Genomic DNA, 22,303 nt, shown 5'->3' on the forward strand with positions numbered 1-22,303 from the left:
TCAGGGGTCCACCTGCTTCTTCCCTCCCACACACCGGCCCCCAACCCCAGCACTGAGATTACAGATACTACTGGGCCTGACTCTACGTCGGTGCTGGGGATCTGAACTCACGACTGTGTAACAAATGCTTTACCAACTGAATCATCTCCAGCACCCACTCTGACTCTGTTCTTCACAGAATTATGCCCATGTCACTTCATATAGTCATCAGTGGACTTCTCTACCAGAATTGAGTTCCAACAAGAATAAAACCTTGCTTTCTTTGTTTGCTGCTACTACCTGGGGTTATGGCTAGCACCCAAAGGTGCTTAATACACCTCTATTGCCCAGAAGGGCACATGGATAGAGGGGGCAGCTAAAAGCTGAAAGCACCTGTTGGAAAAACCAACAAGGAAATACTGGCAAATCATGTTCTCCAAAGATGCCAGAAAAGGAAGAGAGATTCAACTCTTAGCCCTGAGCCCTGGGGGCTGTGGAATTAGATTCATGATTGTTTAACACAAATCCTTTCTTTGAGTGAAATCTCAAGAGTCCAGTATGTAAAACCTGATAGCCAAAAGCAGATTTATTATTTTATAGCTTAGTCTCAAAAAAATAAAAATTAAAAAATTATCCAGTGGTTATGAGGAATCTAGGAAAACCTGGCCTAGCAATGCCAGTTTAGAGGTGAAGGGCTGGCTAGGGCAGCTGAGAAGTGGGGTGCTCTGCTTGGCAGACTGCTTCTCCCTTGGCTGGTCATGGTTTTCAGGTGAGGAGGGTGTGCCTGGCCCTGCTGGGGGCGCCCAGGGTCCTGAGCTCATTGTCTTTCTCTGAGCTCTTGACCTGTTCTGTCTGAGAGAGTAGAACTCCCTCATCAAGTCCTCCACCTCCCACTGCTCTTCCTTCAGCCTCCGGCAACAGTGCAAGGCAGCGGGGTCGATGGGGTGAGCTTCGGTGTTGAAGATGTAGCCCCCAGCTCCCAGGATGCACTCCCCATGGGGGGTCATCACAGAGTCAAAGGTGGAGCCGTTGTTGTGGATGAAGTTGTTGGGGTGAAACAGAAGATAGAGGTATTTCACAGTCTCGGCCAGGAAGAACGACTCCATGCGGTTGTCCAGCTTGTGGTCCCGGAGGTCCTTGATCTGCGTATGAGAGGAAGAAACGAGTCAGAAGGGCACCATGGTTTGGGAGTAAGGGTCAGGCAGCCCTGCTTATAAACCGCTGAGGGCCTTCGGGTGAGTCACTTCTCGGAGCTTCACTTTTCCAAGCCACCGTCTCCTCTCACTTGAATAATGACAAACTGGGCTCCTGCGTCCATCCTTCCCCTACGGGACACTTAGACTGCTGAGTCTGTCAGGTCCTTCGGGACCTAGCCCCTGCTCCCTCTCTGCCTCACTGTTTCCTACCTGGATCCTTTTCTTGCAGCTCCAGCCACCAAACACAATCTCACCTGAGGGTCTCTGTGAATATTTTTAAACACAGATCTAAGGAAGTGAGGGAGCCAGGTATGAGGTTGAGAGGGGAACAAAAGAGTGCCTCTGCCTCTGCCCCTCTGCCTCTGCCCCTCTGCCTCTGCCCCTCTGCCTCTGCCCCTCTGCCTCTGCCACCAAGGCCTCTGCCCCTCTGCCTCTGCCCCTCTGCCTCTGCCCCTCTGCCTCTGCCCCCAAGGCCTCTGCCCCTCTGCCTCTGCCCCTCTGCCTCTGCCCCTCTGCCTCTGCCCCTCTGCCTCTGCCCCCAAGGCCTCTCTGAATTCTCTGAACTCTGCTGTGGTCTCTTTAACCCTTTGTAGCCATTCTATCACCTATTCACATTTATACAGACACATGGATGACAGCTATGGATAGATGTAACTCCTATATGATATACAGCATATAATCCAAGAATTAATATTATTAGTAAAGATTGGAATAAAGGAACTTGTGTTGGCCACCGGACAGCTATCAAGGGAAACTGGGACTATTTGGCAAACTGCAACAATGAAATCAATGTAGCTTATGAATTTATTATTAAATAAATTCTGACACTGTGGAAAGAGATCAATGTGTCCATCTGTTTCCAACACAGTCCTCATGACAAATGGTGACACATATTCCTGACCTGACCCTTCCTTATGAGAGCATCAGGCTTTTACTATTGTAAAGAACTAACTAGGGGATGGCTATACAAAATTCCAAAAGTTCACAGGCAGAGATGAGTAGGACAATTTACCACGAAGGCTTACTTTTAGCTTCTGAGATTTACCAGGACATTTAAGTAAAATTAATTCTCAGTGGACATTTAGCTTACACAATACTGTGACTCAAGTATGGACTCAAAGACCAAGTCAGATTTTCTTCCCTGTTTGACAAAGATTCAAGGGCTGTTCTCATATGCACCTTGGGAAATCTCCCAGAGGCTTCCTTTTCATGGAAATGAGCTTAGCTTTCCCAGTGGACTTATCGCTTTGGTTTTTCAGAGAACAGAACATACTGGAAGCCAAAACAAACTGTGGCTTTACTAACCCATTCACTACAGGTCTTCTCTATCACAAACTGAGTCTAGCAGGAAATGGAGCTCAGTTGTAGAGTGCTTGTCCAGCATACATCAGGCCCTAGGTCCAATCTTTAGCACCACAGAAAAGAGAAAATGATCTATCTATACTTTACCTATAAGATATCAACACATTACAAAATTTTGCAAAAGTTTTGTTGTTTTGTTTTGAAGTCCACATCCCAACACAAACTCTATGGACTGTCAGGAGACACCCAGATTATTTCCTTAGACATCTGTTTTATGTGTCTCCAGCGGCTGTCTGAGCCTCTCCTGTTGGGTCCTATGAGGATGTCAGCTCCTAGTGTGCTCCTTCTAAAGTACAAATCAGATCCTGGCACTGCTCTGCTGTGGCTCCTGCCCCAAATCCCACTCTCTCTCCTGTGCGTACAAAGGCCCTGCCTCATCTACCTCTGCCCCCCTTACCGAGACCGCCTCTCTAACCTTCCTCCTTGCTTACCTCCTCTGATCCAGCCATACTAGCTTTCTGTTTCCTGGACATGTTTTTATTATTTTTCCCAACTAAAATATAAGCTCATGAGAGCAGGGGTCCAGGTTTGCCTGCCTCTAACCCATGGACTAGAACTGTATGGCACATGAAAGCCATCCAGTAAATACCTGTGGGAACAGCAGAACTGTTTATTAAGGAGTCCATGTTTGAATGCAGGGCTATGGGACTCTAGATTTCATCTCTTAAAATTCATTTAAAAAGCCCTGGGACAAAACGTTCTACAAAGCCCATTTTGGTCTTTTTGTTTGTTTGTTTTTGGTTTTTGGTTTTTTAAGGCAGGGTTTTTCTGTATAACAGCCCTGGCTGTCCTGGAACTCTGTATACCAGCCTGGCCTCAAACTCACAGAGATCCTCCTGTCTCTGCCTCTGAAGTGTGGGGATTAAAGGCCTGCGCCACCACTGCCATCAAAACCCCACTTTGTAAAGCACAAATTCTGACGGACAGTGACTGCTGGTGCAGAGGTAAGTCAAAGACTTAAGGTCTAACCCGCTTTGGTAGCCAGGTCCACACCGTCTGTGAAACTCGGTTAACTCTGACAATTCCAGTAACTACAAAAATTTGGTTTCCAGAAGTAAATTAACTTGTCGCTTTATAAGCTTGACCACCCTGCCCGGGGGGGTCCCACGTAATGGCCACCAGGGAAGATGTTTATCAGTCACCTAACATTCTTCAACTGTCTACTCACTGCTTACCCCTAGCAATGACAAACTGCAGGCCAAAAAGAAACTTTTCAACTTCCTTCCATTCTCCGTCCCTGTGTCCTGTAACTACACCAGCTTCTAAGAGGACACTGGTTCCAACTCTTACAGAGGCCCCTCTGCAGCTCTCTCCCCAGAAAGGCCTGTACTGTGTGAGTCACTCGCCCCTTGCCTATCTTTCTGCCTTGCTGACCTTTCACACTTCCACTAGACATGTGTTCACGGTTTACAACCACTCCCTTCTGGTGCTAATGCTCCAGCGCTGTTTTGAGAGGCAAGAGGCCCCGAAACACTCACCGTTGCAAATCCGCACTCCACCTTGCTGATTTTCTCAATGGACTCCACAGCATCTCTCCCGAGTTCTAAGAGAGTGGGATCCCCTGTGGCACGGTAGAGGTACATTGCGCTCTCGATGAGCTCTGTAAAGCCAAGCAAACCTTCTCAGTAGCTGAGCAGGCATGGCATGGGACCACTCAGGGAAGGCAGCAAAGGATCCTCCCTTCCCACACCTGGTCAGCAGAGCCCCCACTGGAGAGAATCACGGCATTGCTTTCGAGACTACCTGGCAAACTGCAACCAATGAACTCGCTGTAGCTTATGAATTTATTATTAAATAAATTCTTGACATTGTAGAAAGACGGAATGTGTCCATGGTGAGTTTTCAGAGCCAAGATGCACAAATCCTGAAGCTCTGCTGAATCCAGCAGACTCCCGTGCTACAGAGAAAGAGGCGGGCGGCTCTGGGACAGAGAAGGTAGCAGAGGTTCTGACCTGCTCCACAGTGTCCGCTCCCTCCCTGACTTCAGCAGTGCACATGGCTGGCTGACCAGCAACTATTCCCAGCAGTGATGTGATAAGAACACCACGGAACACAGTGCCATGAAGGAGCACTTGCCCAACATGAGCAAGGCCCTGGGTGCGATTCCCAGAACCACAGAAAGAGAAAACATATTGATTGAGAAAAGTTAGCTAGGCGTGGGGCACACACCTAAAATCCCAACCCTTGGAAATGAGGGTAGGACAATCAGGGGTTCTGAGTCGCCACTCTCACTAGTACACACGTCCAAGGAGAGCCTGGGCTACATGAGACGATGGGAAGGTGTTCCAGATGCTCTGAAGGGTCCTATTCTACACCACAGCTCGATGCTCAGCAAGGTTCCCTTTCCTAAGCTGGATATTAGCCAAGAGGAGTGGACCCAGGTGAGACTATTTACCATTTAAAAAAAAAAAAAAAGAAAGAATCTATTTCTTTTTTTTTTTTTTGGTTTTTTCGAGACAGGGTTTCTCTGTGTAGCTTTGCGCCTTTCCTGGAACTCGCTTTGGAGACCAGGCTGGCCTCGAACTCACAGAGATCCGCCTGGCTCTGCCTCCCGAGTGCTGGGATTAAAGGCGTGCGCCACCACCGCCCGGCCAAGAATCTATTTCTTTTAAATACATGAAGAATTGTTATGGGGAAAATGATTTTGTGCTGTGATGGCCTTGGTGGACAGAAGTGAGAGCTCATGATAGGTTTTTTTTTTTTTTTTTTTTTTTGAGTTATTTGGGGACAGGGTCTCTCTATGCAGTTCTGGTTGTCCTAGAACTCACTTTGTAGACCAGGATGGCCTCCAACTCACAGAGATCCACCTGTCTGTGCCTCCCAAGTGCTGGGTGGGATTAAAGGCGTGCGCCACCACCGCCCGGCTTCCTTATGTTTTCTACTTCAGCACCAATTGCTTCTCAAATCAAAGAATTTCTCTCTTCCCTCCCCCAAGTTCTCCTTTCCTGGCTCTCTCCCTTCTGATGGAAACTCTAGCTCCCACTTACTCATCTACTCAATTCTGTAGTGCTGGAGAGCAGAGCTGGGGCCATGCACATGCTAGGCACACCCCCTACCATTGAGCTGTGTCCACAGTCTCGTCTACTCTTAATTTGGAGGAGTCTTCTGCCTGTCTCCTCAGATCTCCCCCCCCCCCCACTGTCCCCTCATCCCACAGGCCTCTAAACAAGTGCTAACCCAACTGTTCACATTCTAGGGTGCATTCCAGGGCAGACAACGCATGCACGCACGCTGCACGCGCCAGCAGAAAAGACAGTGCTCTCGTGGGAGGCCTCCCTCTGCTGCCAGCAGCTAGCTGGGTTAAGGTCAGCTTTTTTTTCCTCTTTCTCACACACGGGTCTAGTGTGGGAGCCAATGCTGTGCTGTATGTCACCCTGTCGACTCTGAAGAACAGTCCAGGGAAGTAAAGGCCCTTACAGAGGACTTTAGACGAGGTTCTATAACTGTCATCAAAGGCTCACACTATAGAGTACCGTGCACTAGCCAGCTTAGCTACAGAATAGCATCTTCTCTCTCCTACCTATTGTTGGGGGGAAGGAAGGGTGACTGAACTACGAGCTCCTAGAATTCCTGGCAGTGATGTGTACTTCCCTCTAGAACCTTCCTGCCAGCCTGCCCTGCAAATAGAGCAGGTTGCCTCCATAATCAGAGAGCCGTCTCTGGTGGTGACTAGGCCAGGACTAGAAAACCACTGGATCCGATAACTGTAGGAGGGTTTCAGTTAGAAGACCCCTCTGAAGTTCCAATGCTGAAACTGCATCTAAACGTTTGACATGCAGTCACAAACTTGAGTTTATTTTATCCCCTGGTAACAATAACTATGACTGATACTTCCCAGAAGTCTGATGTTTCCCAGGAGTCTTCTTTTAAAAAAATAAAGCCATGAGAACAAATGTCTGAGAAACACCAAGAACAGCAGCAGCCCTGGCAGTCCCTGCGTGTGACCACTGATCCCTCTACTAATGTCATTGTGTTCCTCTCTCGCCTCCCAGGGTCCCGCACTCACTGGGGTTAGAAGTGGAAGGGGTGGGGCAGAGAACACAGAGCAGGGGGAGGCACTAGGAAGGCCATTCCTGTAGCTCAAAGGGAATTCGGTGGCAAGGGGGGATGGGCAGAGACTACCATGCCGAGACAACCATAATGCAACCTGACTTACACTAGGCTGTGGGCCTACCTGCCGACTAAGCTTGGCCTCTGTCTCCCTTGTCCTTCCCTCCTTAGTTTTTAACATCCCTGCAATGAATCAGAGGACATCAGAGCCAGAACTTAAGATAGTGTCCAGTGTGTGGTCCTCTCCTGGATTCTGAGCTGCCAAAGGCGAGGGGAATGAAACTCGGTGGCCTAAGGTCCACCTGTAGAAGTGTACTTTACACAAACCACTCACAGAAGTGGCCTACAGTTTGTGATGTCCTGGTGGTGGAAGTCCCCAGGACTCAGTCCAGCTGGTATCTCTCTTTTTTCTCATTTCTCCAAGTTTGAAAGAGCACAGGACTTAGACAGGAAACTTGGGTTCTGGTCCCAGCTCCTGCCTTGGCCAAGCCACTTCAACCTACCAGAACTCGGTTCCCATACCTAGTAGGAAAACCATCAAAAGCCCTTAGAGAAGAAACAAGAGTAGCCTTGGGAGCGCCTGTGAAGGGTTGGGGTGTGAAGAACCAGAACCTGCAGGATGGCCACGGACCAGGCACACCGCTCACCCGGTCGGAGTGGATAGCCTTCACGCTTCTCCACTGTGTATCCCTGAGGAATGTTGTAGAATTCCGGCAGCCCCCCGAATTGCTTCCATACAGTGTAGTAGTTGAGGAAGGTTCTCATGGCATCATCAATATCCCCAATAAGGCTCTGTGGAGAAGAAACAGTCAGCAGGTGGGCAGACTCAGGCAACCGTGTCCACCTGTAAAACGTCACAATCAATCAATCTCAAGGGAGAGACAAAGCGAGCCTTGGAAGCCGAGAGTGCCACTGACCAGTCCTGAGGTTGATCACTGACTCTGTGCAGCCCTGAGCCACAGAGCGAACCTCTCCGGGCCTTATCTGTAAGACATAAAACTCAACACCTATTCACACCTTGTTGACGACCTGAGATTAAGTCTCTGGACCTTCATGACCAGTGTCTGCTACCAGTCTTACTTTGGTGAGCTTTGGTGAGATCCAAACTTCTAAGCACAGGGGGAAAGGCTACTGTGCTAAGACTCATAAGACTCCCATACCTCCAACAGACAGCCATGTCCACCTTTCCAAGTTTTTTTATGCAGAGCTAAGAAAATGAGTGTGTTTTCTTCTTATGTAGCCTTTTGAACATGCTGTTCTGCACTTTCCTTATTCATTCAACAATCTATCTTGGTTTTCTTCCATGTAATAGAGTGCCCTCCTGTTTATACAGCTGCACAGTAGTCGGTCACCTAGACCCAAGTTTAATCCGTTCTATAACCAGACATTTGGCTTGGTTCCAGTCTTTTGTCATTTGCTAAAACAATTAATGCTACAATGAATGCTGCGTATACATCACTTCATGCATATGAAAATGTATCTGTAAGACAAATCTCCAGAAACAGGATTTGTGAGTCAGAGGATATGTGTTACTATTAAGTCTATTTAAAGAATCATTTCTCTTCTTTTTAAGACAGGGTCTTACCACATGACTCTGTCTGTCCTGGAACTTGCTATGTAGACTAGGCTGATCTAGAACTCATGGAGATCCACTTACTTCTGCCTCCCAAGTGCTGGAATTAAAGGCATGTGCCACCATGGCCAGGTCACTTACCTATATTTTAAAATTCTACTTAAGAATTTGAAAATTTTAATTATTACTCTTACTGGTTTACTGTAGTGCAACAGCAATCTTTATTTCTTTGTGTTTCCTTGACTCTTCGTGTGTGTGTGTGTGCATGCGTGTTCCTGGGCCTGTGTGTGTGTACATGCGTGTGGAAGCCAGCAGATAGCCTCAAGTGTTGACCCTTAGAAGATGTCCCTTTGTTTTTTTGAGACAAGGTACCTCACTGGCCTGGAGCTCCTACAAAGTAGGTTAAGTTTAGTAAGTTTCCAGGCCAGACAGGACAACATAGTGAGGCTCTCTCAAACAACAAACAAAACAACAGAAACACATTTCCAAAACTCCACTTCCTCAACAGTGTTGTGGGATATTTTATTACACTGTGTGAAGATGTGTCACTGTGACTGGTTTAATCAAAAGCTGAACGGCCAATGGCAAGGCAGGAGGTATAGGCAGGCCTTCTGGGCAGAGAGAGGAACTCAGGGGGATGGATGTAGGCGTGCAGGAGACCGCAGCGAGACACAGAGGGAGTCAGACGTACATCATCAAGGAGAGGTAACAAGCCACATGGCAGAATGCAGATCACAGAAATGGATTGATTTAATTTTTAAGAGCTAGTGGGACAAGCCTAAGCCACGGCCAAGCATCCATAATTAATAAGAAGTCTCTGTGCCATTAATTGGGAACTGGCAGGCCAAAAGGAAGGCCAACTACACACCACTGTTTCCTGAAAGCAGTAGGCTGTCCATTCTCACAGCCTCTTAAGTGTCTTTCTCTCAACACTTGGGAGTAGAGGCGGGGGTGGGGGTGGGGGGAGGTCACAAGTTCAAGGTCATCCCCCATTACACAGTGAATTCAAGGCCAGCCTGGGATAGATGAGGTCCTGTCTCAAAACAAAACAAAAGCAAACTGAAGGGATCATTTATATTACAAACTATTTTGGTCCATGAACTATTGCGGCACAGGTGGGGAGATGAGATGGCCCCCAAGGCCTCCTCTAACTACAGCTCCATCAGACTGGATGGGGAAAAACTCAGGACGGCGGGCAGAGCGGGCCCTGTGTCAAGGAGGGGACCTGAAAGAAACGCCCAGTGGAAAAACAGCTCTTGCCAGGGGCTGCTCCTACCTGGCCTGAGCAACAGCGCCCACTGCTGCAGGTGGCTCTACCCACAGTCAGCGGGAGCTCAGCTCCTTACCGCTCCTTTGGAAAACCTGGGTGGGAGCATCATGCATCTGTCTAACTCGCTCTAGTTCTTCCTTCCACACACTGCCCCGGCGTCCTCAAGCAACTCAAGTTCCTTATTTGGTACATTCAAATAAGCTTGCTTACATCACCATACCACAGAAAACTGGTCACTCTCTTTGGCAAGGCATACCTGAAGACCAGGCCAGTAGGCCTCCAAGGACTGGAAGACTGGCATGGACACGGTGCCCTTGTACATCTGCACCCAGAGGTACCAGTCATCGAAGTGGGTGTAATTCCGGATGGCTTTGCTGTACTCTGCAGCATGGGAGATAACGGACACAGGTGACTGACGAGACAGACCGGCCTTGACAACAGAAGGTGCAGAGTAATACACCGAGGTAAGCACACTAGAAAGGAACATGGGTTCGAAACTCCATGCTCAAATTCTTTCCTACGTGCTAGCTATGGCCTGGGGCAAACGTTCCCATCCTCAGCGTCAGGTTTACTGTATGTTAAATCGGGGAAGTAATGTTATATACCTTGTGAGATTATCCAGTCATTCACTCATTCAACAAATAAGTACCTAACAGGTATTCAGTTATCAACAAGACAAAGCCTCCCCCACATGGAACTGACACGTCAGTGGGAAGTTGAACTGACATTTCTCCCCTAGGATGTGCGTCCAAGAGGACTTTGGTTTTGTGTTCACTGTGGAATCCCCACCACTAGCACAGTGCATAATAAATATACATGATAAATATTATCTGGATGGACAAGGAACCAAATGCGGACACAAATTCATGAGCTATGTCAAAAAAATATAGTAAGAATGAAACAACCCAGGCTCAGAGCTTGGCCCAGCGGTTGGTATGTCAATGTTATCCAATAAACATGTGCCGAATAAATTAACGGTGGCTGTAATAACTATTACTATGAGCTTGACAAGCCTGCATGATAATTATTACTAGGTCAATTTTTACTAACCAGATAAATGTGTCCTACTGAGTATAAAGGACTGGGAGAAACCAGAAAATGAATAAGGCACAGGGCACATACTGAAGGCTCTATACTGAGGAGGAGCACCCTGCTTCCTAGGTAGATGTGACACTAGGTTCTGAAGGGAGGAGAGGAGGTGGACACATGATAACAGGAAATAAAGACACACCAGGAGAAGCAAACATCTTATGAAGTGGTCAAGAGGTAAAGAACCCAGACCACAGTTGGAGAAAGCAGTGTTTCAGGCAGCTCCTAGGGATGTGTACAGGCGGCTCCTAGGGATGTGTACAGGCGGCTCCTAGGGGATGTTGTGTGCAGGCGGCTCCTAGGGGATGTTGTGTGCAGGCGGCTCCTAGGGGATGTTGTGTACAGGCGGCTCCTAGGGATGTGTGCAGGCAGCTCCTAGGGATGTTGTGTGCAGGCGGCTCCTAGGGGATGTTGTGTGCAGGCGGCTCCTAGGGGATGTTGTGTGCAGGCGGCTCCTAGGGGATGTTGTGTGCAGGCGGCTCCTAGGGATGTGTGCAGGCAGCTCCTAGGGGATGTTGTGTGCAGGCGGCTCCTAGTGTGCAGGCGGCTCCTAGGGGATGTTGTGTGCAGGTGGCTCCTAGGGGATGTTGTGTGCAGGCGGCTCCTAGTGTGCAGGCGGCTCCTAGTGTGCAGGCGGCTCCTAGGGGATGTTGTGTGCAGGCGGCTCCTAGGGATGTGTGCAGGCGGCTCCTAGTGTGCAGGCGGCTCCTAGTGTGCAGGCGGCTCCTAGGGGATGTTGTGCAGCAGTTTCCTCCAAGATTAAAACCTTCCATATTGGAGGGAAGCTCAGTAAGACACAGAATGTTAGAAACAGGTGAGGCAACAGGATGTTCTAAGGGGAGGTGAAACAATGGGCAAACTCAGAAAGCTCAGGAAGTAAACAACGCTGAGGCTTCAGGAAGTTCCTAAAATCAACCAGATACACTGGGCCCTGCCCTCACCAAGAATATATAAGCTGAAAGGGCTGCTACAAGATTTTCTCTGGTAAGCTAAGTTGCCTGGAAGAAGTAGAGAGCTGCTAACAGAAGCAGAGATCAGCCAGGCTGCCTGGCGAGGCTCAGACCACTCCAGCTGCCTGGAAGAGACTCTCCAGCCTGCTGAGCTGCTTGCACGTTACGTAGTATGCTCCAGGCTCCCATGTCACCCCCGCTGATTCATGTGGCGCAGCTGTCTTTCAGTCACTTCTCCGTAAGCACCTCTCACTTATTTCTCTAAGTAACCCCAATAAAACTCTGGTTCACCGAATTGGATCTTGGTGGTATCCATACTTTAGTCTGTCATGGTTCCCCATCTGGGGTGAGTAGCTGTTTGTTCATGTCTCCCCAGGAATAGTGTCCCACAACAGATAAAGGGGAAAGATAGAGAATTTAAGGTTATCCTCGGCTACAGAGAATTTCAGACAAGCCTAGGCTACATGAGACCCTGATTCAAAACCAGAATAAAAAAGTAACAAAAACCAAAAGAACAAAACCTAATCCAAACAAAACCATAAAAGAGAAAAAGAAAATCTGAAGAGGTGCAGGGGCATCGGGAGCCTCCAGGGGCTCTGAATGCAGAATGCACGGATTCCATTGGACTTGACGAACACAGTAAAGCACAGTCAACAGGAGAGTCATAGAAAAAGCCCCCTTACCCTGCCCCCTTTACCTAGAAACATAGCCATGAGCTTCTTATCCTGAAGAAGGATGGCTCCTTTCACCAGGTACTCAAAATAGGAGTCCACGCCAGCCCCAATGCCTGCATCCTGGGCCACCCATTTGCCAGTGAGCACATCGATGTGATTGCCAACCTAAAAGAGAAACACAATCCTAGGAAGGACCAAGGCCAAAGAACAATCTACTTAGTGCTCTGACTGCCCAGTCAGATGCCAGGCCGGCACCTCAGTGTTTCCTGAAGCCATGCAGGCTATGGAGAAGGCCATGAGGCTGGGCCACAGCATCCTTCCTGCACATCTCTACTGTGGAGACACAGCTCATGTACATTTGAAGGGACTGACTTAGCACACTAACCAAAAATGTCAAGGAAAAGAGAATGATCTCAAGTACTCACTCCTTGCTTAGGGTGAGTGTAGATGAGAGACTGAGAACCTGTTTCTGGAATCTGTCTCAGACTCAAGGCACGAGTCTGTGACTCCAGTGTCAGCTGAGCAGGAAGCTCAGCAGGAGGGTACCTGCTGAGCATTTGCAAGGCCCTGAGTTCAATCTCCGGGATCAAAAAGCCAAAAGCAAAATAGCTCATACAAACACATTTACATGTATGTGCTGAGTTCCCAGAACAGTCCACATCTCACTATAGCTAACAGATTTTTATTATTTTTTAAATTAATATTACTATTTTTCTCTTCTTTCTTTCTTCCTTCCTTCCTTCCTTTCCTTCCTTCCTTCCATCCACCCATCCATCCATCCATCCATCCATCCAGGGTACACAGGAATGGTAAAGGAGGGGTACAGACAGGGCACCAACCAAGTCCATCACAGTTCAAAGGTTGGAGCAAAACCTGCCTGCATTGGACTAAAGATGTTACCATGAGCCTCCAGAATGGCATCTGAAGGGATTTTCTGAATCCTCAGACAAGCTCCACTCTCTGAGGTGACTTCACCCCAAACTTCACATAAAATCACTTTTAAACACAAGGAGCTATAGTGTCTCAGCATAGTTTGTTTTGTTTTGTGGTTTTTCGAGACAGGATTTCTCTGTGTTGTTTTGGTGCCTGCCCTGGAACTCGCTTTGTAGTCCAGGCTGGCCTTGAACCCATAGAGATCTGCCTGCCTCTGCCTTCCGAGTGCTGGGATTAAGGGCATGCACCACCACCGCCCGGCCAGCATAGTTTTTAATGCGTTAGCATCCCTGCCAGAATATCTGGAGAACCAAAGAGGTTGAATAACCTTGAAGCAGGGCCAGGACGTGAATCTAGCCCTGAACTGAACCCAGTGTTAGTGTCCTGACTGCTCTGAATCAATGACTGTTAGTGTCACTGGCATATCCCTTTTGGGATTTGAAATTATCTTTGAGGATTAGCTGCTCCAGAATATGTTAAATATCCACTTATTAATAGGACTGGAGGGAAAATGAAGCCCTAGGGTCAAATATGCTTGGGAAATGTTAAGCAAAGCTAAAGAGGTTCCTTTACCATTGCATTTAATAACTTTTATTCTGTTTAAGTTCTTTGTGACTCTTAAAAAAAAAGTAAAAGTAAAAAACAACAACAAAAACCTGATACTATATGCAAGAATTCCCTAACTGAACTGTTCTGTAATCGTTTTTTTTTTTTTTCATACAAAGGCCACTCAACATCTCTCAGTACTGGTGTTCTAGAAAACAAGTTTTGAAAGCCGATAGTCACTAGAGGGTCAGGTAATCTATGGCCAGTGAGTCAGGGGTGTGAAGTGTATGACTCCTGCCTAGAAGTAAGAAAGGCTCAAAGCATGACATAGCCCTGCTCCCTCCAAGGATGAGCAATCTGATCTTCCCTCCTGTGCTAGCCGGTTTTATGTCAATTTAACACAGCTAGAGTCATTTTGGAAGAGAAAACCTCAACTGAGAAAATGCCCCACTAAACTGGCCTGTGAGCAAGCCTGGGGCACATCTTCTTGATTGAAGATTGATGGAGAAGGGCCCAGCTTACCATGGCTGGCGGAACGCCAAGGCTGGTGGTCCTGGGTGCTCTAAGAAAGCCAGCTGAGCAAGCCACAGGGAGCAAACCAGTCAGCGGCACTCCTCCATGACCCCTGCATCAGTTCCTGCCTTGAATTCCTGCCCTGACTTCCTTGGATGATGGACTACAAGATGTAATAAACCCTCTCCTCTCCAGCTGTTTTTGGTCATGGTGTTTTATCACTGCAACAGAAACCCTAACTAAGACACCTCTGTGGCAAAACAGAAATGGCTCAGTCTACTTTCGGTATCCTAGGCCACTCCTACAATCACTGTAAGATTCCCTTGGCTGAACTCTGCCTCATTCCTTAGACCTCTGGGTCTCATGGCGGGGGTCGGGGGTGGGGGGACACAACACAGAAGCCTTAGCTTACACAAGAAAGGCGACAGCTGACTTACCAGCCCAATATCTGACCGGCTCTCCCAGAGCCGCATCAGGGCCACTCTGGCCACATCTTCAAACACAGGGTCACCGGTAAGGCTGCTCAGGGTTGCGAATTCCACAATGAAGGTCCCGATTCCTGCTGTACAGGTAACAGGGGTCTCTCCCGGGTTCACACCATGAAGCAGGTTCACAGTTCCATAGGGCATGCCCGTGGGGGTCTGAAAGGCTAAACCATCAGAAACTTATGATTCCAGGTAGAAAGAGAGTGAGATGTGTGGTTTGATAATAGACCCCAAGCTTCAGGCCTCAATCAGCACTTCTTTCTTTTTTCCTGGGTAATTGTGTCTGAGCCAGAGAAAGATGTATGTCTCACTGCAGGACCCTTAACCGCCTAACCCAGATGCTGCCAAACACTGTACTGTGTAACCTGGGGCTCCCACGGTGATGAAGTGACCTGGAGGGAGCTGAGCCCCGCTGCTGCACGCCACACCTCATGTTAGCCAGCACAACTTTTTATTTTCACATTATGCCTTCAGAGCCAGGGAGGTAACTGAGTGTGAAGCCGGCAAGGCTTATGCTTTAGGCAGTAGTGAGGCCCCACTGGAAGTTACTCACAGACTCTCACCAAATCAAAGAGATTGGTAGAAGGGTCAATTTTAATTCTTGATTCAAATAGAAAGTTCGGGGACAAAATTATTTTTAAAATAGAATCTAAAAATAGGATGCAAACCAAACCACTGATACAATACAACCGCCTACTTACAGGTAGGGAAAAATCATGCCTGTAACAAGTGACTCAGCTAAAGGTCACATAGGAGAGTCACACAGAGAGGGAGTTGGAAATGCCTGCCCTGACCCCACCCCTTCAAATCCAGCCCCGAGCTCTGCCCATTCTACCCCAAGATAGAGATTTCCTCTCCAGCCCCAAGACAAACAACCGCAGAGCAGTCTGCACGTCACCAAATTGTGAACTAATCTGTCAAAACTTAGAAGCACTACGAGGTCCAGACCCTTTGTCTGCAGGGGGAATGAAACCTGCTTTCTGGCACAGGAGAAAGGGTCACAAGGACGAAGGACTCAAAGTAGTACTTTAGGGACAGGCAGGAAGTATTAAAGGAAAGGTGTGAGAATCCTCTTTCTTGACCCACAGACGAGATACACCGGTGCCGGCTTTATAATTACTCAATGTGAACTTTAGAATATGTATATTACTCAGTGCAAATACTTTTTAAATGAGAAAAAAAATAGAAGGCGCAATAAGGCAGTTTTCTCCAGTGATGAATCACACAGGACATGATGTTTGTGAGGAGACGCGTGGCTGTGAGCCATGGGCTATGAGACCTGAATGAAACCAGCTCACCCTCTTGCCTTGGCCCTCCCCAGGGCTGAGAGACAAATAAGAGAGATGGCCAAGGAGCTAGCAGAATGCACGCAATGGCAGTCACGTGTTTGGGTGTGAACAGCCCTAGACTTCTACCACACCCAGGAGGGAACACAGTGTCCAGCTGATGCTGCCGAGCTCAGTGTTGACGGCCCCCCCATAAAAACACAGAGTCTTGGCTCGTAGTGCTGAACATGGCTTAACCATCAAAACCAATCACTGTCATCTGACGTCTGTCAAGCGTCTTCTCCTGTCTAACCTCAGCTCAGCCTTCCAAAGACACATCTAGCCGGTATGAATTATGGTTGACAGAGAAACTGAGCCACAGAGCAGGAGAATGACATGGTCAAGATGCTGAGTGGCAGAGGAAAGCCTAGAACCCGCAGCCCTAATGCTCAGACCAAAGCTACTCCCTGGGGCCCTCTTGTTCTGGCAGCATGTGGCCTTTGGAAGGCACAAGAGGGTTCACTCAAAATAAATGCAAGGACCACTGAACCTGCGAGACTCACTTTTGGCTACACCTGCAAACAGTACTAACATCAGCTTAGCCATCCTGGGCCAACACTCTAGCAAGCCCTTAAAATGCTCAGGATTCTCCTGACTTCAGTAGTGAGAACTCTCCTGATTTCTATAGTGGATGGTTTCCATAGGGGCAAAAATATAGATTTAAGGTTTAAAAACAAAAATCAGGGAAAAATCTCAGCACTGCCATTCTTACCACCAGCAAGTGAAGGAGGATTTGAGCCAGATGTGGCGGTGCACACCTGTTAACGCAGCACTTGGGAGGCAGAGGCAGGTCTGTCAAAAGCTCAAGGTGAGCCTTGACCATATAGTAAGTTACGGGCCGGCCAGAGCTACCTAGTGAGACCCCATCTCAGGAAGAGAGGAAAAGAGGAGGGGGAAAAAGAGAGCCAACTGGACTGTGAGTCACTGTCACCTTCCAGTGCCCCCATCCCATCCTCACTCCCCACCCTTCACCTCTGTCCCATCTCTGCCTGGCTCTTACCTGGGAGGAGTTTTCGGGCTGCTTCCTCGGCCATCCTGAGGAGAGGTCCAGAACAAGGCCATCCAGCTTCTACTTCCACACCAGCCTTCTTTGACAGCAGATGAGCAGAAAGAAGTCCGCCTACCACTAAAGATGGCGCAAAACGCAAGTGTCAGGGTCCCAGCAGTTTTTCTCTCACTCAAACTAGAACTAACCACTCTGTTGGAGTGCTCATTAGGAAGGAGCAGGTAAGAGGCATCCCTACCCAGGCAAAGTGACACACACCTCTAATCCCGGTGCCAGGGAAGTAGAGGCAGAGTTTGAAGCTATCTTGGACTACATAGTGAGATCCTGCCTAGAAAGCTAAACAATTCTATTGGCCTTCATAGCCAAACCATGCTACGCAAGCCAGAGAAAATGGACTTATGCAGCAGAGGTAATGCTACAGTACTGACCTGTCCACCAAGGTAAGTCCACAGGTGCAACAGCAGCATGGCTGTTGTGGGGTAACCACCACTTTCTAAGTAGATCTGAGGCCTGCTCCAAAGGAGGGAGTTTAGTCTGGTGATGTAAACCTGATCAAAAGCCCATGGTGGGGGAGGGCAAAAGCTCCTAGGGAGGAATCTACTAGTGTTGGGTTGATGAACAGACATGTCAAACTGCCTGCTAAATATTTATTTGTATCCCCATAGATTAGTGCTGCAAAAAGGAGCCTCTCTGAAAGCAGCCAAAACTGTGGTCTTCCATTTATTCCAAATGCAGAGACTCAGAACTGGTCAAAGTGCTGAGAATAAGTGACTACTGAGTGCTCAGCCCTCAACAGAGTATCTATGTTAAACTCGCTCCTCAAGGCTCAGGAAATGTCTCAGAAGAGGGGGTGGAATGCACGAAAAGGCAGAGGTTGGAGAGGATGCTGTGAAGAGGACGTGATCACCACTCTCATGAACTCACAGCAGCTGTGGTCACCTGTACAAGACCAGGCTGGTAAGCAATTCAGCATGAATAGGACAGGTGCTCATGAGGCCATCCCCAGCTGAGGAACCATTGGTAACCGACAGCTGCTAAGGGTGTGGTCACTGTAGGTTACCCATGCTCCAATGGAGGACCACACACTCATGCGCAGGCATCATTTACTAGATATGAAGGTTGGAAGAAGAAGTATGGGTGTGTGTGTGTGGGGGGGAGTTCTGGAGTGAGTGAGAAAAGAGATTTGAGTTGAATATGACCAAGGTACATTATATACATCTATGAAATTATCAGAGAATAAATTTTAAAAGGGCCATTGAGATAGTTCAGTGAGTTAAGGTACATGCTGCCAAGTCTGATGACATGAGGTCCATCTCCAGGACCCAAGTAGGAGAAGGAGAAAATTAATGCCCCCAAGTTGTTCTCTGACCTCCAAACACATGCTATGTCACTGTGTGTTCACCCACACCCATACAATAAACTAATGTAATACAACTTAAAAAAATAAAATATCCTAAAACAATGGTTCTCAACCTTCCTAATGCTACAATCCTTTATACAGTTCTTCATGCTGTGGTGACCCCAACCATAAAGTATTTTCATTGCTACTTCATAACTGTAATTTTGCTACTGTTATAAATCACAACATAAATACCAGAGGGTTGCAACCCACAGGTTGAGAACCACTGTTTAAAACAAACAAACAAAAGGTCATTCCTTCACCCACCTATTGAACAATATTAACAGGTTTTTCCCTTGGTGGGTCACAAACACAACGGGCACTCTTTGAATTCCCCAGTACAGACAAGATCTCGGTACTGCTTCCCCTCTGCAGACACACATTTTAAGGTTCAGAGAGCAAAGTGACTTGTCCTGGGTCACCTGTCTCACATGTGGTGGGGCAGTGTGACTAATTCTACAGCCAGGCCCGCTTCAGTCTGTCACTCTTCTTCACCTTTTGCACATCAGGGGTGAGAAGACCGCTGTCATGACCTCCATCTTACTTTTCATTTTGATTCATCACACAATATTCAGGATGTATGAAAAAGACAGAGATTCTGTGACTGGAAATAAGGCTGACCGGAGACCAGGAAGTGCCCTTTGACAAAAAATAACCTGTGACCTTGAGCTCTGGTTTTCCCTTCCTCCTGGCTAAGAGGAACTGAGACAAAGACAGAACTGGGGCAAACAAGTCCTCTGATAAAAGGTCTTTGCATGAAGTGGGTCCTCAAAGAATGAATTAAGAATGGACCCTGCATACATCCGTGAGCAAACATTACGTAAATTACAGGCCTCAAACGCTGAACCAAGTAAAAGTAAGGGGGTTATGTGAGAGTCAAAGTTATGTTTTAAGTTTTCATTACTGTGCCTAAGAGATCCAGGAAACAAAATACCTCTAACTGTAAGTCCCTTGCCCAAGGCAGCATTACTTCCTGAAATGCTGCAGGCTATTGTTTATGGAAACAACAAGCCACGTGCTTTTGCTCCCTCAACAAGTTCATTTGACTCAACTGCACTGATGTGATTGATCACATGTAGGTGGGAGGCACACAGGCAGAAAGTACATCAGGATGTATGCTTGTCCCTGATTGGATAGAGGTGGGAGGTACTCAGATAGGAAGTACATCAGGATGTATGCTTGCCCCTGGTTGGATATAAGTGGGAGGTACTCAGGCAGGAAGTACATCAGGATGTATGCTTGCCCCTGATTGGATATAAGTGGGAGGTACTCAGGCAGGAAATACATCAGGATGTATGCTTGCTCCTGGTTGAACCTGTGAGAAGTATGGGTAGCCTTACGGATTTGTCTTTATAAGCCTCTGCAAACTATGACTCAAGTTGCCATTTTCTGGGAACCCTGGAATGGTCCTGGCCAAAGTCCATCATCCCAGCCACTATTTAATTAAAACTAGCTTCAAATTTGGCTCAAAAATTGTAGAACTGGTTTTTCTCTCTAGATTCTCAGGTTTAACGGTTAAGGAACAAAATCCCCAAAGACATAGTGACTACAACCAGGAACTCACAAATTTTACAGTCTGAATTCACATGAACTGAATGTTCTAGAAAACCTCTAATGTTAACATAAAAGTGGGCACTGTAGGAGCCTGAGTGGTTGGGAGTTTGACACTAGTAGAGATCAAACCAGGGCCCTTGTCATGCTTGACAAGTGCTCCACACCAAGCTACACCCCCAGCATAAAGAGGGGCTTTGTAGGGAGTACCTCAAGTCACATGGCAGAAATCAATAAAAATGTATCTGGAAAGAAAAAGCCGCTGGGTGGTGGTGGTGGTGATGGTGGTGGTGGTGGCGGCGGCGGCGGCGGCGGCGGCGGCGGCGGCCGGCACGCCTTTAATCTCAGCACTCAGGAGGCAGAGGCAGTTGAATCTTTGTGAGTTTGAGGCCAGCCTGGTCTACAGAGTGAGATCCAGGAAAGGCGCAAAGTCACACAGAGAAACCCTGTCTTGAAAAACAAAAAAAAAAAAAAAAAAAAGAAAGAAAGAAAAAGCCACATCCCATCCAAGGCCTCTAAGAATCCAATTGGCGACGTCTAGGAAGTGAGTCTATAGTAAACAATACAAATAACATTTTTAAATCACACACACACACACACACACACACACACACACACACACACACACACACAAACCCACTGTGGAAACAAAGCTTATGATAACAACAGAAACGGAGAGATGGCTCAGCGGTTAAAAGCCCTGACTGATGTTCCAGAGGACCTGGGTTCAATTCCCAGGCCGGCTGTGTCTGATCACTCCAGGATTTAAAAAAAAATAGGAAGATGAAATAACAACAGAAATAAGGTACACTACCTCAGATCCTGGAATTTTCACAGAAAATGAAAAATAATTATGAGAAATATACTTAAAGAAATGAAAGAGATTGGATATAGAAAGACGTAGCAAAAAACAGTGAAAAAAATTGACCAGGCATATTTACAAAAATACCAAACGGAACTTGCAGAGATAAAAATACAATAATTATAAATGAAAATTGCACGATTTACTAGTACATAAAGCATACCTGATGAAAGCCTTAGATACAAGAGCAACTTAGGGGACAAGGTGAGAATTCTAGCTGAAACCAAAGTAAATAAATAAATAAACAAATAAATAAATAAACAAACAAATAAATAAACGGGGAAAACGGGGAAGAGGCACTATTTGAACTTTGTCAACCGAGGAAAAACAGCAGTTGTATAGACCCAAGAATCCTGAGCAAGATTTAAAAAAAAAACAACCCACATTAATATACATTAATGTATACATTGCAAATGTATACATTATAAAACATCAAAAAGAGAAAAAATTCTTTTCCCCTACTTTGTTTCCCAGATAAATTTTTTTTTTAAAAGCTGTTTTCCAAGCGGCTACAACGGGCAACAGTTGCATTCATTCCTTGTACTATCTTCTCACGGGTCGTGGTACTTAAGATCTTCCAGGATAAAGAGCATTTTAAAAGGACAGGTATAAAAAGAAAAGAAAAACAAAAAACAAAACAAAACAAAAGGACAGGTATAATGAAAATAAAAAACAAAAACAGATTTATCTACAAAGACATGACCATGACATTGATGGATTATTTAACAAAATGAAAGTAGGAAACAGTGAGAAATTTCTTTGATAGACTAAATAAGAGAAAATAATCATTAACAGCAGCCATACATGCAGAAAAAATATCTCCCAAAGACCAAAGGAAGTAAGACAAAGACATTTTCGTGTAAACAAAACCTGAGAAAGTTTGCCAAGAACATATCCACACAAAGGAAAATTCTAAAGTTCTTTAGAGAAAAAGACGCTCGCACATAATACAGCCTGAGGCACTAAAGCAAAGCCAGCCAGGAAGGTGGTAACGGGGCTGAGGCATGGCTCAGTTTGTACAGTGCTTGCCCTGTAAGTATGAGGACCTGAATTTCATCCTTGACACCCAAGTTGAAAAAGTGGGTGTGATGGACACACTTGGGATCCCAGTGCCGAGGAAGAAGACATGAGGATCGCCAGCGCTCACAGCCCACCAGCCTTGCCTAGGCTTGCTAGCCCCAGGTCCAGTGAGAGCCTGTCTGATGAATACCAGGATCTGACTTCTGCCTATACACATGCATACACAGTTACAGGAACGAACACACACACACACACACACACACACACACACACACACACACTCACACAGTGTGTGTGTGTGTGTGTGTGTATGTGCTAAATACATTAGGAAACCTACACTTCAACTATAAAGAACTAAAATCTGGAACTACAGCACATGTGTCAAGATGGTCTCCGAGTGTGTCTATCATTTAGGAGGAGAATAGAGATTTTTCAATACTTCTAGACTTTGATGAGTTATTTGTTCTATTTGCTAAGAAAACTACTTTAGAAGATACCACGCACAACTTCAACATTAGTA

General features: G+C 46.8%; 1 protein-coding gene across 2 annotated transcripts in view; it reads right to left on the reverse strand.

Annotated features, from left to right (window-relative positions):
- Window positions 1-540: 540 nt before the first annotated feature.
- Edem2 (ER degradation enhancing alpha-mannosidase like protein 2) overlaps window positions 541-22,303 on the reverse strand; it is a 30,228-nt gene continuing 8,465 nt past the window's right edge. For both annotated transcript variants that reach the window (XM_052724608.1, XM_052724607.1), the window contains 7 exons: window positions 16,946-17,071; window positions 14,573-14,784; window positions 12,167-12,308; window positions 9,687-9,811; window positions 7,235-7,379; window positions 4,016-4,137; window positions 541-1,121 (listed from right to left, as the gene is read on the reverse strand). In XM_052724608.1, the coding sequence (XP_052580568.1) occupies window positions 621-1,121; window positions 4,016-4,137; window positions 7,235-7,379; window positions 9,687-9,811; window positions 12,167-12,308; window positions 14,573-14,784; window positions 16,946-17,071 (1,373 nt within the window). In that variant the 3' untranslated portion in view covers window positions 541-620. The remainder of the gene's footprint in view (window positions 1,122-4,015; window positions 4,138-7,234; window positions 7,380-9,686; window positions 9,812-12,166; window positions 12,309-14,572; window positions 14,785-16,945; window positions 17,072-22,303) is intronic.

Source organism: Peromyscus californicus, unplaced genomic scaffold (genome assembly GCF_007827085.1).
Source record: "Peromyscus californicus insignis strain IS unplaced genomic scaffold, ASM782708v3 Scaffold_7__1_contigs__length_154581171, whole genome shotgun sequence".
In the NCBI taxonomy this organism is placed as follows: Eukaryota; Metazoa; Chordata; class Mammalia; order Rodentia; family Cricetidae; genus Peromyscus; species Peromyscus californicus.